Raw genomic sequence first — 15,828 nt, 5'->3', positions numbered from 1 at the left:
ATAATAGAGTGAGTAGATGTTGCCAGCAATCTGAGACAGTTACTAAAGTGGCCACTAAATTTGACTCTGGGTTTCCTGGTAGCTAAAGGGGATGAAACACATTTAAGTTACATTATCTGATGAAAGAAAGCATAATCAACACTCTATGGAGACAGACTTTTTCCTGGAATTATGATATAGTTATAATTAAATGGATTGTGTAGTCTATATAATGATAGTTCCAAAGATCTTAATTTTATTTTGCTTTCTTGTCAGTTTTTTTCTCTTCTTTCCTTTTTTCCTCCTTCACTCTTTTGATTTGTATCTTTTCATGCATAAACTGCTGCAGGGCTCTGGAGATACCCAGATAACTAGAGGAAAGAAGGAGAAAGAATAAGGGCATCATAATTCTTCATGGACCTTAGATCACAGAATAGAGAATAGGGGCTGGGCCTGTGATTTCATTGGTCTAGGGAACTCCCTGGTAAGGACGTGCCCTCGACCAATGCTGGTCAGCACCTTCTATACATCTTTGTAGTCCTACAGTTTCCCAGAGCACAGAGGTGTTAGGTGACTTGTCCAAGGCAACACAGCCACTTCTGTGAAGATCACAGAGGCTAGTTGCAAACCTAGGTCTTGTTGGCTTTGAGGACTGTTCCTCTTGCTGCCAGCCTCTTGAATTTTAAAGACAGTGTTTCCAAACATCTTGGTGCAGTTTTAAGCTTTAATAGCTAAATTAATATGTATAACTTAAAACTGCACCAAGATATTTGGAACACCCTAAACATCTATCAGTGTGAGTGATCTTGAGATCTGTTGTTTAGAGAGAAGAAAAGGAGGTGATAAGCATTCTAACTCTGTTTTCTTCTCAGGCTGTCATGGGCTTACTCTTTTATTTTAAATGTCTCTTTAGGAATGGTTCACCAAACCACCAGCCAGACCACCTCCTCCAATTGCAGATGTAAGTCTGACATTGAATGCTAGCTCCTTGCCACGTTTAGAAGGACTTTGAGGATCATGGTATTCAACGGGTGCTACTTTTAGGCTTCTGGTGCACTAGTAGGAGGGTTTTTTGGGTATAGACAATTTGCAGATTAGACCCAATTTAGCATTGCTACTGAATCTGATATGTGTGGTGTCTGCAGTAGATTACTTTCTGTAGTCACAGAATTACTCTTTTGTATTCCTGGTTTTAGAAGTCTCCTACCAGCAGCTACCCCTCAAGAGCTCAACAGTGGTTACATCGAAACCGATTCTCCACCTTCTCACGGCTTTTCACAAACTTCTCAGGTCGGGATTACCTTTCTTTCCTTTTCGTGAAAAACTACATGTTAGTGTCTCTTAGTTCTCATAAAAGGCTTACATGTATGCTCTGAATCATTTTTCTTCTCTTACAAAGCTATTAGGGATTTTCTCTTCAACATTTTTGTTATCTTTTGTTTTTATAATCACCTTCATTTCCTAATTACCCAGAGAGCTATTGGTTTATAACAAAGAATTTTTTTTTTTTAAAAGGGGAAAAATCATTTCTGAAAACTAATAACCATATCATTCGAGTTGGACAGGATAGGCAGTGTTCTGCTTCCCTATTTTCCCTTCTTGGTCAGGAAGGGAGTTGGGGAGATCCAGTCTCATATCTCTTCAAGGTCTTTAAAATGACATAGAATAGGGGCAGCTAGATGGCACAGTGGATAGAGCACCGGCCCTGGAGTCAGGAGTACCTGAGTTCAAATCCAGCCTCAGACACTTAACACTACTAGCTGTGTGACCCTGGGCAAGTCACTTAACCCCAATTGCCTCACCAAAAAAAAAAAAAAAAAGACATAGAATGAGTTTCAGTTTCTTATTTTTCTTACCATTTATGTTACTGTAACTATTGTATATATTGTTTTCCTGGTTCTGCTTACTTCAATCTGCATCATTCATGTGAAACTTCATGTCGCCATGTGTTCTCATATTAATTTTCCTCATATTCATATTTTACAATTAATTTACTTAGAAATTCTCCAGTTGATAAGCATCATTTTGTTTCAGTTCTTCGTTACTACAAAAAGTGCTACTATAAATATTTTTTATGTATTAGGATATTTCTTTCTCTGAATTTTTAGAGTATATACCTGGGAGTGAAATTTCTGGGTCAGTGGATATAGACATTTTAGTAATTTTCTTTGCGTAATCCCAAATTACTTTTCAGAATGGATGAATCATCACAGATCCAAAAACAGTGAATTAGTGTGCTTATTTTTTCATAGGCCCTCTTAATGAAAATTAAAATTGGAAATAGATAAATAGAATAACATTGACAGCAATTAGAATAATTTTATCTGGAAGTAAACTAATTTAAATTAATTGCCACAACAAAGGTTCCAAAAAGAGCCCAGAGAGTACCTTAGTCAGCATAATTTTAATGTATTTGCCAGAGAGAGGTGGCTGTCCAAGGCAACTCTGGGTTAGACTAGAAACTCTGTAAAATCTCCCAAAGAAGGATGATGGATGATTATGAGGAGTATTATTCATAAAGCAGAGAGAAGCAATAGAGTATAAAATCAATTTAAAGAATGCTTTAAAGATAGCAAAATATCCAGTTTAACAAAGTCACTCCAGAACATTCAAAAGGATAAAAATGGAAAAAAAAGATCACAAAAAAAAGATCACAAAGGGAAACAAAAATTTACAAAAACCATTCCAACAAATTTCTTTTTCCATCCAGGATAGCGGAACTTCAACACTTGGACCTAAAATCACAGTCCTTCAGGTGTTTGTATTGGAGGTAGAAATGGCACTAAGGAGAACAAAGGTGGAAAATTCAGCTAGACTGGACAAAGGAGATATAGAGGAGCTCCTGTGCTGGTGAAGACAGAACTAGGGACTGAGAAACTAGAAGGTATCTGAAGGAAATTAAGATACCAAAGGATGGAAAAAGTCTGGGATCTTATTAATACCAAATGAAAATGACCAAGAAAAGATCAATAACTACTGATTCTTGTGTGTATCCCCATCTGTCCAAAGTCTGTATGATAATTTATCTATACATCAATTGAGGGCATCCCTCAATGTATTAGTAGGGAATAAGGTTTTTGAAAGCAGTGTTAACAATGGACTAAAAGATGTAACAAATATACAACCCCATTGTGCTTTCATTTGTTGATTATGAAAAAAGCCTTAGTTTGGTACAATAAAACTCAGGCTCATTTACAGCAAGATGTCTCTTACCAAGATTTCTTCTAGATTCTTTGGAAGATATAACAGAAATAACCTTGTTCGATAAGCCTCTGACAATAAATATCAGCTGAAGCCTAACACAGGAAGATGTATACTCACCAAAGGTGTTTTCCACTGTGATCTAAGAGACCCAGATGGAATCCAGGTCCAGAGGGATCCTTGTGGATAGGGAGCTCCTCTAGATGCTCCTTATTTGCAGATGACATTGTGTTGATTACATCAAGCCCCGAACCTGGCAGAGCCTCCTGAAAGAGAAGTCCTGTAGTCAAAGATGTTAGGCCTGTATATACACATAGTAAAGACCAAGTGGATGAAAAATGTTTATTGCCCCAAATTTCAACATTCTTTTGGACATACATTCTATGGAGCTTGTCCACCATATGTGTATCTGGAACAGATAGTACAGATGGACAGTGAGCCAGGCTCAGAATTGACAATGATAAGAGAAGAATAGGTTGATTTGGGGAAGTTGAGAATCTTTTTTTTACTGACCTCTCTCTGCACCCCAAACTTCCATGAAGTGCAAGGTCCTTCTTTACAGTAGTTGCATTTACAGATATTGCTATATCAACAACCATCAAAACACCAATACTTGCATAGAACTAAAGATGACTATTACACAGAGAGTTGGAAAGGCACATAGTCAACATGAGTAGGCTGTAGCATATAACCAGTGAAAAACTCAGGTCATCATTGACACCCCTAGTGCCCCCCTAGTTCTGTCATCACCAGCACAGGAGTTCCTCTATATCTCCTTTGTCTGGTCTAGCTGAATTTCCATCATTGCTCTCCTTAGTGCCTTTTCTACCTCCAGTAGAAACATCTGAAGGACTGTGATTTTAGGGTCCAAGTGGTGAAATTCCATGATCCTTGATAGAATTGTATGACAAGAAAAGAAGATGGATTAGTCACATGATACAAGGGTGTCAAGATGACAGTCTTGAGTCCCTTTGCAATGTGGGGAAGGTCTGAGAATTAAGTATCTGGACTACTGGTACTCCCACATTGGACAAGGACTTTATCTCTAGTCTGTGGGCTCCCTTTGGCAAACTTTTAGAAAATATAGCTGTTCCTGCCTATAGGATGGGCTGGAAAGGATGACTTGTGATCAGCATCATGAGAGGGAACTCCAAAATCAGTGGCATCTTAGAGCTGTTTACGTATTCTGTTCACAGCTTTTAAAATACTGATCATTCTCAAATTTTGTCATCTTTGCCTGTTTGCTTGGGTGTAAAGTGAAACCTCGGAGATGTCTTTGCATTTTTCTTATTAATAATGATAGCTATAGCATTTTATATTATTCTTTTTTTTTAAAGTTTTTAATGGTCCTCTCCAAACATTAAAATAAAAATTATATAATCAAGCAAAACAAATTTCCACGTTGGCCCTGTCCAAAAGGAAATCTATTTACACATGTGTGTATATATAAATGTATGTTTTTATGTATACATATGTTTAGTCATTTACCTCTATCAGGAGCTGGGTAGCATGTTTCATCAATAGACCTCTGGAATAGTGGTTGGTCATTATGCTGAAGAGAGTTCCTAAGTCATTCAATGTATAACTTGTTCTAGTTTTCTTCAATTCACTCTGTATGAGTTCATGTACGTCTTTCCAGGTTTCTTTGAAACCATCCCCTTCATCATTTCTTACTATACTATTAGTATTCCATCATATTCATATACTATAATTTGTTCAGCCATTCCCCAGTTGATGGGCACCCCTTTAGATTCCTTTTCTTGCCATCTGAAAAAGAACTATAAATTATCTGTGGTACTTGATTTGGCTCTGGTATTCCTAGGAATTTTTATTTTTAGGATTTCTTTCAGGAGGTGAAACAATGGATTCTTTCTGTTTCCACTTTGTTTTCTATTCTGGGCAGTTCTCTTTTAAGATTTCTTGAAAATATGTCTGAACTTTTTTTTGTCATGACTTTCAAGTAGTCCAGTGATCTTTGACTTTTCTGTCCTTGATCTCTTTTCTACATCATTTGTTTTTCCTATGAGATACTCAACATTTTCTTCTATTGTTTTAAATTTTTTGTTTGTTTGTTTTTGGTTTTTTGTAGGGCAATGAGGGTTAAGTGACTTGCCCAAGGTCACACAGCCAAGTAAGGTTAATTGTCTGAGGCTGGAGTTGAACTCAGGTGTCCTGAATCCAGGACCAGTGATCCATTGTATCACCTAACTTTCCTGTTTTCATTCTTTTGAATTATTTTAATAGCTCTTGTTGCTGTCATGTAGTCAATTGTCTTTTTTGTTTGGTCCATTCTATTTTTAGAGAGTTTGTTGTGTGGACAAGGGTTTGGTTTTTTTTCTGTTTGTTTTGGGGGGGTGGGTTTTTTTTTTTTTTGGTTTGGTTTGGTTTTTTTTGGTAAGAAAAAAGTTAAATTAAATAAACCTTTATTAAGTGCCTACCGTAATAGGTTCAGATCATAGATTTTGAGCTACAAGAGACCTTAAAGGTCATCTAATCTAATTAGATCACTTGTCTTTGTTTTATTTTATTTTTCAGTAAATATTCCTTTATTTAAAGTTTTGAGTTCCAATTTTATCCCTCTTTCCCTTCCCTCCTCGGTCCCCTCCCTGAGGCAGTAAACAAATATAGGTTATACATGTGCAATTATGTAAAACATTGCCATATAGTCATTTTGTTATAAGAACGCTTGAATAAACGAAAAAATGAAAGAAAGTGGAAAATAGTATGCTTCCATCTGTGTTCAGTCAATATCAGCCTTTCTTTGGAGGTGGATAGTTTGTTTCATCATTAGACCTTTGGAATTGTTTTGGATTACTGTATTGCTGAGAATAGTTAAGTCGTTCACAGTTTTTCAAACAGTATTGCTATCACTGTGCACAGTGCTCTCCTGGTTCTGCTCACTTCACTATACATCAGTTCATAAAAGTCTTTCCAGGCCTTTCTGAAATCATCCTGCTTGTCATTTCTTATAGCACAATAATATTCTATTACCATCAGTATACCACAGCTTGTTTAGCCATTCCCCAATTGATGGGCATTCCTTTGATTTCCAGTTCTTAGATGCTACAAAAAGAACTGCTATAAATATTTTTTATACAAATAGGTCTTTTACTCTTTTTTGGGATGGTGGACAACGTTTTATTACAAGACTTTTTTTTATTATTATACAAGACTTTTGCCATATTGTTAATTCCCTTTCCAAGTTCTTTTCCTTTAGTGCTCTCATTTCATTTATAGAAACATTTTCAACTCTTTTTAACTCTTGTTTTTTCGCTTTCAGGAATTCTAGTTGAATATATACCCAAACTTCATTTTCCTTTGAGGCTTTTCTTTTGAATTTTTTTTTTCCTTCTTTTTTGGGTTACTTTATTTTTATTTTCAGTTCCAAATTCTTTCTCTCCCTCTAGCCCCAATCCCACCCATTAATATTAATAAGGCAAGAAATACCCAGACCCCCCCCACTATACATATAAAACCATGCAAAATATATTTTGGCATTAGCCATGTTCCACAGGGGAAAATAAAAATCAAGAAAACGTAAAGAAAGGGGGAAAAAAATGCTCCAGTCTTCACTCAGGCCATCAGTCTCTATTTGGAGGTGGATAACATTTTTCATGTGAGTCCCTTTGGAACTGTCATGGATCATTGTATTAACATAGTAGCTACGTCTTTCACAGTTGATCATTTATATTGTTTTCGTGGTTTTGCTCACTTCACTTATTCCTCAAATTATATGTTTCCCTATGTCCTTGGTATCACAAATATATGCCACACCTTCTTCATTCATTCCCCAATGATAGCATCCCCATAATTTCCAATTCTTTGCCACCACAAAAAGAGCTGTCAGAATGTTTTTGTATTAATGTGTTCTTTCTTTCCTTTTATCTCCTAGATCTACTAGTGATATTGGGTTAAAGAGTATATGCCTTGTGGATCCTTTAGAATCAATCTTTTCTTCTGGGTTTGTGTCTTGAGTGTCCCTGTCATGAGAATAGCTTTTTATGATGGGGTTCTTTGTTGTTGTTGTTGTTCTTCCAGCCCTACTTCTTGCTTTTGGACTTGTTAGGGCTGGGTTCTATTTACTTCTGGAGGGAAGGTCTGGACTGGTTCCAGTTGCTGCTTTCTTGGGCATTGAGTGCTGTGTTACTCTGGTATCTCAAGGACAGCTCAGCCTTGAGACCTGCCAGTCAACAGCACTCCCTGAAGGAATCTGATCCAGCAGTGGTTGACACTGTCAGCTATGTGAGCAGCTCTTCTGCAGAGACAGAGCCACAGGCTCTCTTGTGGCCTGGGTGACTCCTCTGCAGGCTTCAGCCCTAAGGTGGGCCTGGGGTCACTTCTCACCCTGTGCCCACTATTCCCCTTGCCCAATTCTGGTCCTAGGGCCTTCAGATCTCTTTGTCTTCCTGTGCTGACTAGGAAGGAAAAATGATTCACTGTGGCTTTTGCTTTTTCTTTTTTTCTTTTTTTTTTGGATTTCCCCATCAGATTTGGGTCTGGTAAGTTTGCTAGATCTATTTGGAGGAGTTTTGGGAAGGAGCTCACTGTACTTTTCCTACTCTTCTGTCATTTTATCCCATATAGTCCTTGAAAGAAGGGAATGTGGATGTCTTCTGTTCAGTGTTATTTTATAAAATTCTTTTCAAAAGCCCATGTTGGTGTGTATTACAGATTCTTTATTTCCCATGTTTTATTTTATGCTCACTAGGTGCAGATTTATTGAAGTTAACCAGAGATGATGTTATCCAAATTTGTGGCCCTGCTGATGGAATCCGACTCTTTAATGCCTTAAAGGGGCGGTATGTAATTAGTTTTAGGGTGAATTTTGCTTTCACACATTGACTTGGTTTAGGCTGTGACATCCAGAGTATTTTGTGGGGTACTTGGCTACTCTGTCAAAATTTTTTCACTATGGCCCTGTAGACTCCTTATAATTAGTACCCCATATTTTATTATCAAGAGAAGATTTTTTTTTTTAGGAGGAAGAGAGATTTTACTATAATTTAGGGATGGATGAAATGGAGCAGAGGCCATGATGAACACTTATTGTACACTAGATATTATGTGGAGAAACCTAATAGACTCAGTCCCTGCTCTCTCACTGCTTACACTGTAAAACAGACAACACTGATAACCAGAAAAACCATGTGGGATGTGCCAACAAAATTTAAATGGTTACTACAGACTGGGAATAAAATGTTTGCATTAAATACATGAATAGTATGAATGCATTTTAGGGCATTTTAATTTGGGAAGACTTCATGAAAGAAGTAGGATTTTAAGACTTGTCTTGGGGCAGCTAGGTGGCACAGTGGATAAAGCACTGACCCTGCATTCGGGAGGACCTGAGTTGAAATCTGGTCTCAGACACTTGACACTTACCAGCTGTGTGACCCTGGGCAAGTCACTTAACCCTCATTGCCTCACCCAAAAAAAGAAAAAGATTTGTCTTAAAAGAGACAGTGTGAGATATAGTGGATAGAAAACCTGCCTCAGAGCTAGGAGATCTGGTTCAAGTTCTCTGACACAGACTGGCGTTTGATCCTGGGCAAGGGTAATAGGCCAGAGTTGTTCAAACTTGGAATACAACTCCCAAGTGCAGGAATCAGATTAAATTGCAATAGGAAGTGTTTAACAAATAAATAAAGATACAGTGCAACATAGATATTGTTAGTCCTATGACTTTCTAAGGCAGTATGCAGCAGGCAGGGATCCATTTCTATTTGAGTTTGACTACACTGCTCTAGGCAACTCCCTAAAACTATAAGTTGCAAATGCTTACAATGTATTGAGAAGTTTTTCTCACCTCAGAGCAACCTGTGCCATTGAAATCATTTCAATCAATCAGTAAACATCTATTAAGTTAATTCTTCTATGCTAAGTGCTAGACCACAGATCCTATCCTTTAAAAGAAATAGTGTCGGGGCAGCTAGGATGGCGCAGTGGATGGCAGCCCCGGCCCTGGAGTCAGGAGTACCTGAGTTCAAATCCAGCCTCAGACACAACACTTTACTAGCTGTGTAACCCTGGGCAAGTCACTTAACCCCCAATTGCCTCACTAAAAAAAAAAAAAGAAAAATAGTGTGAGGGCAGCTAGGTGGCACAGTGGATAGAGCACTGGCCTGGATTCAGAAGGACCTGAGTTCAAATCTGGCCTCAGACACTTAACACTTACTAGCAGTGTGACCCTGGGCAAGTCATTTAACCCCAACTGCCTCACCAAAAAACAAAAAGAAATAGTCATGGTCATTTGATGAGGAGTAGGACATGAGGCATTTATAAGCATTCTAATGTTGTCATACTAATAGGTAATGGAATGTATTTGCAAAAGGAAAACAGGTTGAGCTGTTTATAAAGAGTGGCCCAGTGTATTCTTCTGAGGGTCCAGAAACAAATCTTTGATTTGGTCCTATTGAGTCAGAGTTTATAATTTGAGTCTCTTTTGTTTTATATACTTATATAGACAGAATAGTCTTATTGGTCACAAAATATATATTATCTTTAAAGTTGGTTGTCCCCATAATGTGGCCTGCCTTCCTGCCACAAAAAAAAAAAAAAGGTGCCTGCTTTGAGAACTTTACAACTTACAAGCTGCTTCCTCCTAGGATGGTGAGGCCCAGGCTGACGATTATACGTTTGCCAGGAATCATTTGCAGTTGAGGGAGCAGCAGCAGCAGCAGCAGCAACAACAGCAACAGTCAGCAGAAAACAAGAGAATGGAGACTCAAAGGTGCTTTCTTTGGTAAGTCATTCAGAAAAAAGAACACGATGGATTCAAAGAGAGGTGAAGGGAGACTCAAGGGTTTACATGATGGGAGTCCACTAAGCAGTAGATGGTGGAATTCATAGAAAAGGAGGTCTGTGTTTAGAGAATTACTTCTAGGATCAAATACAAACTCCTTTGTTTGCCATTTTAAACCTTTCACAACCTGACCCCAAACCACTTTTTTAATCTTAGTTTATTCTCCTTCATACACTCAATGGCCTCCTTATTCTTCTTCATACATGGCACTGCATTTCCTTTCTCCATGCTTTTTCACTTTGCTGTCCCTCATGCTTGGAAGACACTCCCATCTTCACCTCCACCTTGTACAATCCTTAATTTCCTTCAAGACTCAGTTCAGGTACTACCTTCTACATGAAGCTTTTGCCTAAACACTCATCCCAGTTATCCAGACCTTTCCCCAAATCACCTTGTATTTACTTTGTATCTGCCTTATGTTTACCAACATATGTACGTGGTATTTTCCACTCTAGAATATAAGCTCCCGGAGGTAGAGAGAGAGAGAGAGAGAGAGAGAGAGAGAGAGAGAGAGAGAGAGAGCGTGAGCTGGGTCATTTTTGTCTTTGTAATAATCCTAGTGGCTAGTACAGTATCTGGAACATTGTAGGAAGGCAATAAATACTTTTCAATGGCTCTTTTGATTGATTGATTGATTGATTGATTGATTAAGTGTGCAGCAATGTCCTTACTTGGGGAATAATCTGGCCCTGACTGCTGATCCTGTCTTCACTTTCCAGTGTACCATGCCATTTATCTGGAAGAACTCACAGCTGTGGAGCTGACAGAGAAGATCGCTCAGCTTTTCAGTATTTCCCCTTGTCAGATCAGTCAGATCTACAAACAGGGGCCAACAGGAATCCATGTGCTCATCAGCGATGAGGTAAATTCTGAATAGAGTTCTATCATCAAGCAATTTAATATTCCAGAAATTATCATATAATTCAGTACCAATCCAATATACTAGGAACCGTTCTGTTAGACTTAAATTTTCTGCTTAAAACTAAAATGTCTTCTCTAAACACCCTTGAAATATGTGAGCAAAAGGGCAGATGATTCTGAAGGTTTTTGAAGACTAGCCATTTGAAGAAGAGAGATCAGCAGGATGTCCTTATTCAAGACCCCATTTGGGGGCTGCTCAGGGGCAGAGGAATTAAAGAGGTTGATCGTTTTCAGCTTACCTGAAAGGTTATAAAAGCTACCAAATCCTTCTCTTCCTTCAAAACTGCTTAAAGTTCCCCAGTGTGCAGGAAGCCTTTCTCCACACCCTCTGCACAGTGCCTTCTCTCTAAGATTACCTTCCATCTCTCTGTATATATCTTGTGTGTATATAACTGTTTACTTCTTGACTCCACTATTGGAATATCCCCAGTACAGTGTCTGACACATAGTAAGAGCTTAATAAGTTAATTGTCAGGTGACTATATACCCAATCCTTGTCTTCTCAGCTCCAATTCCAAATATCCATTGGGCATCTCAAATACATGTCTAATAAAAAAAGAACTCACTACTACTCCCCCACCCACTCCCCCCCAAAATAATTACCCTTTCCCAGACTTCCCCATTATGGTCAAGTGATAGGGTAAGGATACCATCCTTCAGTCGCCCAAGTTTGCAACCTCAATGTCATCCTAAACTCTTTGCCAGGATGATTAGAACAGTTCACAGCTCGACCAGCAATGCATTAATGTCCCAATTTTTCCATATTCCCTCCAGCATTTTCATTTTCCTTTTCTGTAATGTTAACCAGTCTGATGGGTGTGAGGTGCTACCTAATTTACATTTCTCTTATACTAGTGATTTAGAGCATTTTTTTTTTTCACTTAGTCTTGTTGCTTCTTTTAGATGATTCAGAACTTTCAGGAAGAAGCTTGTTTTATTCTGGACACAATGAAAGGTAATAGAACAATAAAAATACTCTCTTTTTTATTTAGTCCGATCTGTGATTTCTTCTGTAGTATTCTGATAAGGAAACACCCTCTGCCAAAATAGATCAGCAACTTCTGTAAGTAACAAGTTGTCTGGGGCAGTAAGAAATTAAGTGACTTGCCTAAAGTCACACAACCAGTATGTGTCAGAGGTGTGTCACTCAAACCATATCTTTCTTTTTTTTTTTTTTTAGTGAGGCAATTGGGGTTAAGTGACTTGCCCAGGGTCACACAGCTAGTAAGTGTTAAGTGTCTGGGGCCGGATTTGAACTCAGGTACTCCTGACTCCAGGGCCAGTGCTCTATCCACTGCACCACCTAGCTGCCCCAAACCATATCTTTCTAACACTCAGCATCTCTAACCACTTTATTTACACTCTACTAATCTTTAAGGAACTTAAGACTTTTTTCATACATTGTCTCTTGGAGAGGGAGAAAAGGAAACGAGCATTAGTTTTGTGTGTGGATGAGGAAATAAGCTCTCTAAGAGTTTGTTATTTAATGTAAGTTGTCTTATGCAATTATCAAAGTTTACTAGCTACTCAGCTATTCAGTTAGTGGCAGTCATCCTGTCACTAATAATAGTTCATGTTGCTTTGATTTTTTTACTGCTTTTCTGATACATGTATTGTTCTGTGTAAAAGCTAAAATCTTTCTTTCTCAGGTCTTTCTCTTGTGAGAACCTGTTGTACTTCTCCCCACCCTTGCTGTGTTTTAGAAGTGACACATGATCTTTCTGCTTCTTTTTCAGCTGAAACCAATGATAGCTACCACATCATATTGAAATAGAAAGGGAGCATCCCATGCTGGGTAGCTGCTACTTCCTTCACCCCTTGGACACTCCCCATCTTGCAGAGGGATATGGATAGAGAGTTGGAGGTCTGCAGGAGCCTGACTGATGGAGAGTGGGAGGTGGGGTGGTGCTACACTCCGGAGGTGGAATCCCAGCCCTCCATTCCTTGTCCCAACCCTCTTGCCATACACAAACTCCTGTCTGGCATGCAGTTCTGCAACTATTCTTAGTTACAATTTCTGGACTGTGTTGTTGAATATTGATAGAAACTTGTCACATCATTTAGGTTTTATGTAGGGCGTCATGATGATGGGAATTGTGTGATGTTTAATTGAAAGACGTTAAATTTTATGATAATCTGGAGCCGTGTAATTTTTTTCTAATATATAAATAAAAATGAGTCTCCTTATTCTTTAGACTACCCACCAACCAACTCCCCCAGAATATACTTGCAGTCTCTGCTTTCACTGCAGTGTATTTGTTCCTGGAAATCAGAATGGTGGGGGAAAAATTTTTTCCCATGCACTGTATACCCTGCCATTACCCTCTTGACACCACATGCATTGCTGTGGTGAAATGTGAGTTTACATGGAGGATTGAGGAAACAACTGCCAAAAGTGACCCATTAGTAGGGTCGGAGATATGAAAAACAAAATACAAGTGCTCACTCGAGCTCTCTTTTTTTGGGGGGGGGGGGGTCACTATTACACAATAAAGTTGGTAGGATTTGAGCACTGACTGTACTTCCCAAAGTTAATTTTTCCCAGTGAAGGTCTCAGACCTTTCTTTTAATATGTTGGACTTTTTTCTGTTTCTACCCTGTGTCCTCATTCCTAGTGTAAGAGGAACTTTTCTTCATGTAGTGTTCTTGACTGGGTACTTTTTAAGAGAGTCTTTGCCATGTGAGTAAAGGAACCCTAAACTAAGAGTCAATACCTGGGTTTTAATCCTTAGCTCTGTACTGATTCACCCTGTGATCCTGAGCAACTTAATCCTTTTGGGCTTCTCTTTCCTCATCTATAAGGTAAAGAATGTGAATAAGGTGATCTTCAAGGTCCTTTCTAGCTCTAAAATCTAGAATTCTATGATCCTATTTGTATTCACACCCTTCCCATATGTTTTTGTTCTACTTAAATGATTATGTCTGTGACTATGAGTATTCCTTTCTTGTTTTACATGTAGATTGTCAAGAATCCCCTTAAAGATTGAGTTAAGACTGAAGAAAATGTTCAAAGATTCTGTATGGTTTTGGATTTTTTTTTAAGTACTTGATAAAGCTTAATTGGTTTTTATACAAAGGAAATTTTTGTCCATTAAAGTTATCCTGCAATGTAATCTAATTCCTTTTGGTTTAAAGCAAATTGGAAATCATTTAAGGTAGCAGATTAAAAATGGTTTCTCTGTAACTTCTGTTTTGAAAGTAACTTTTAGAATTTATTGTATACTTTTTTTTTTTTTGTGGGGCAATGGGGGTTAAGTGACTTGCCCAGGGTCACACAGCTAGTAAGTGTCAAGTGTCTGAGGCCGGATTTGAACTCAGGTACTCCTGAATCCAGGGCTGGTGCTTTATCCACTGCGCCACCTAGCCGCCCCCTTCTCTGTAACTTCTATAAGATTTTTACTAAAAACAACCTGACATACCTTTCAGAGGATATCAATCAGATGTCCTCATTTTCTGGGGATAGTCACAGTTATGCTACATAAGCAAGTTCATCATAGTCAAAGGTTCCCAACATTGGCTTCATTTCTCCCTGTGTCAGCTCATAATATGTTTGTCATAGATTATACAGTCAGTTTTTTGGGAGAAGTACTCAAAGTCCCAGCAGTGAACACACATTTGTGTCTTCTAATGTGAAGCCCTCAGATTTACCAGTAGACTGTCTTTATTATAGCCAAGAAAATTGATTAGGCTTCTTTTGTGTCAGTCTGAAAAGGGTTGGTAAAATGATGAAACCTACAATAAGTGCCTGAAAGTGATATTAAAAGAAAGTAACTAGTTTTTGTTTAGATGTATGATAGTTAGCGGTCCAGCTCCACTCTCCTCCTCTCTACTGCACCTCACCCCCACAAAAAAAGAAATGGATTATAGCAGACCAAATGAAAAATGACATGTCTGGGCAAGGACTATGAGCAGATGGAGCCAGGTGATAGCTGTTGTCACCTTAATGATCTGAATCAGAGGGCTGGGCAGGATCATGTTGCTTTCTGTAGCAGTGGGGTGAGTGGGCAGGGGACAAGGAAGGATTTGGCTGTTGATATCACCCATTTTTAGTTTGATGTGACAAATGAAGGCCAGTACTCCACAGACTCCTTTCTTTGGACCCATAATTAGTCTGATAGAGTTTGATAGTGGAGAAGCAGCAGTGCCTTCCAAACAACCTGAAATTACACCACTGTGAAGAACTAAATTTTTCAATTTTACTTTTAAAAGACACTAAGTTTACTTCTTTGCTTTAGCTTTCTCCTTCCAGGCAGTATTTAACAATTCCAGGTCGTAGTATTTGGTTTGTGAATGAAGAGCTAAAAAGATCCCCCCACTCCAGCAAAGTGGGGTGTTTTTTTTCCTCTCGACTTCCTTGGCTATTGGGCTTCTCTAGGAATTTCATCATTGCTATTGCCTAGACTGTTAGGAACATTCTCTGTTAATGGCAGTTGAACCTAGGCAGATGCCCCACCTTCTTATGCTCTAATTCATGTAGAATAAGCACTGTCATTTTCCTGCTTATCTTTTTAGTAGTTGATGTATTTCCCGAATTGTGCAGTAAGGCCTCTGCAAAAAGGTTTATTTTTATTATGGTAGCGTAAACAAAGCTTGATGTTACTACCCACACTCCGGAGATTAAATAAGGATGGACCTAGAATACTCTGTTTGAGATTGGTGCAGAGAGACTTGAGTGAGGTAAGAATGTATTCTTTGCCAAAACAGGAAGTGGCTCCAACACCCATTTTCTACACTCTAAAATGTTATTTATCTTTTTTTTCCTCCTGTTTATTTTATGATTTGTTTTTTTTTTAACCACTCACCTTAAAGTTTCTTCCCTTTCTTCCTCACTCCTTTTCCTTAACCCATCTTACCTTTAAACTTCTAAAGTTACCAATTACCTGTATAAGATCTCTATTTATAAGATTAAGTGACCATATCATGTT

General features: G+C 38.3%; 1 protein-coding gene across 1 annotated transcript in view; it reads left to right on the top strand.

Moving 5' to 3' along the window:
* Positions 1 to 13,331, top strand: part of TFCP2 (transcription factor CP2) — a 72,625-nt gene extending 59,294 nt beyond the window's left edge. The window contains 11 exon segments of the mRNA XM_043965716.1: positions 893 to 915; positions 918 to 940; positions 1,176 to 1,269; positions 7,889 to 7,979; positions 9,786 to 9,810; positions 9,812 to 9,829; positions 9,831 to 9,905; positions 9,907 to 9,922; positions 10,702 to 10,844; positions 11,807 to 11,858; positions 12,640 to 13,331. Of these exon segments, the coding sequence (XP_043821651.1) occupies positions 893 to 915; positions 918 to 940; positions 1,176 to 1,269; positions 7,889 to 7,979; positions 9,786 to 9,810; positions 9,812 to 9,829; positions 9,831 to 9,905; positions 9,907 to 9,922; positions 10,702 to 10,844; positions 11,807 to 11,858; positions 12,640 to 12,677 (598 nt within the window). The 3' untranslated portion in view covers positions 12,678 to 13,331.
* Positions 13,332 to 15,828: the final 2,497 nt, after the last annotated feature.

Source organism: Dromiciops gliroides, chromosome 5 (genome assembly GCF_019393635.1).
Source record: "Dromiciops gliroides isolate mDroGli1 chromosome 5, mDroGli1.pri, whole genome shotgun sequence".
Classification (NCBI taxonomy): Eukaryota; Metazoa; Chordata; class Mammalia; order Microbiotheria; family Microbiotheriidae; genus Dromiciops; species Dromiciops gliroides.
This window is presented reverse-complemented; position numbering and strand designations above follow the sequence as displayed.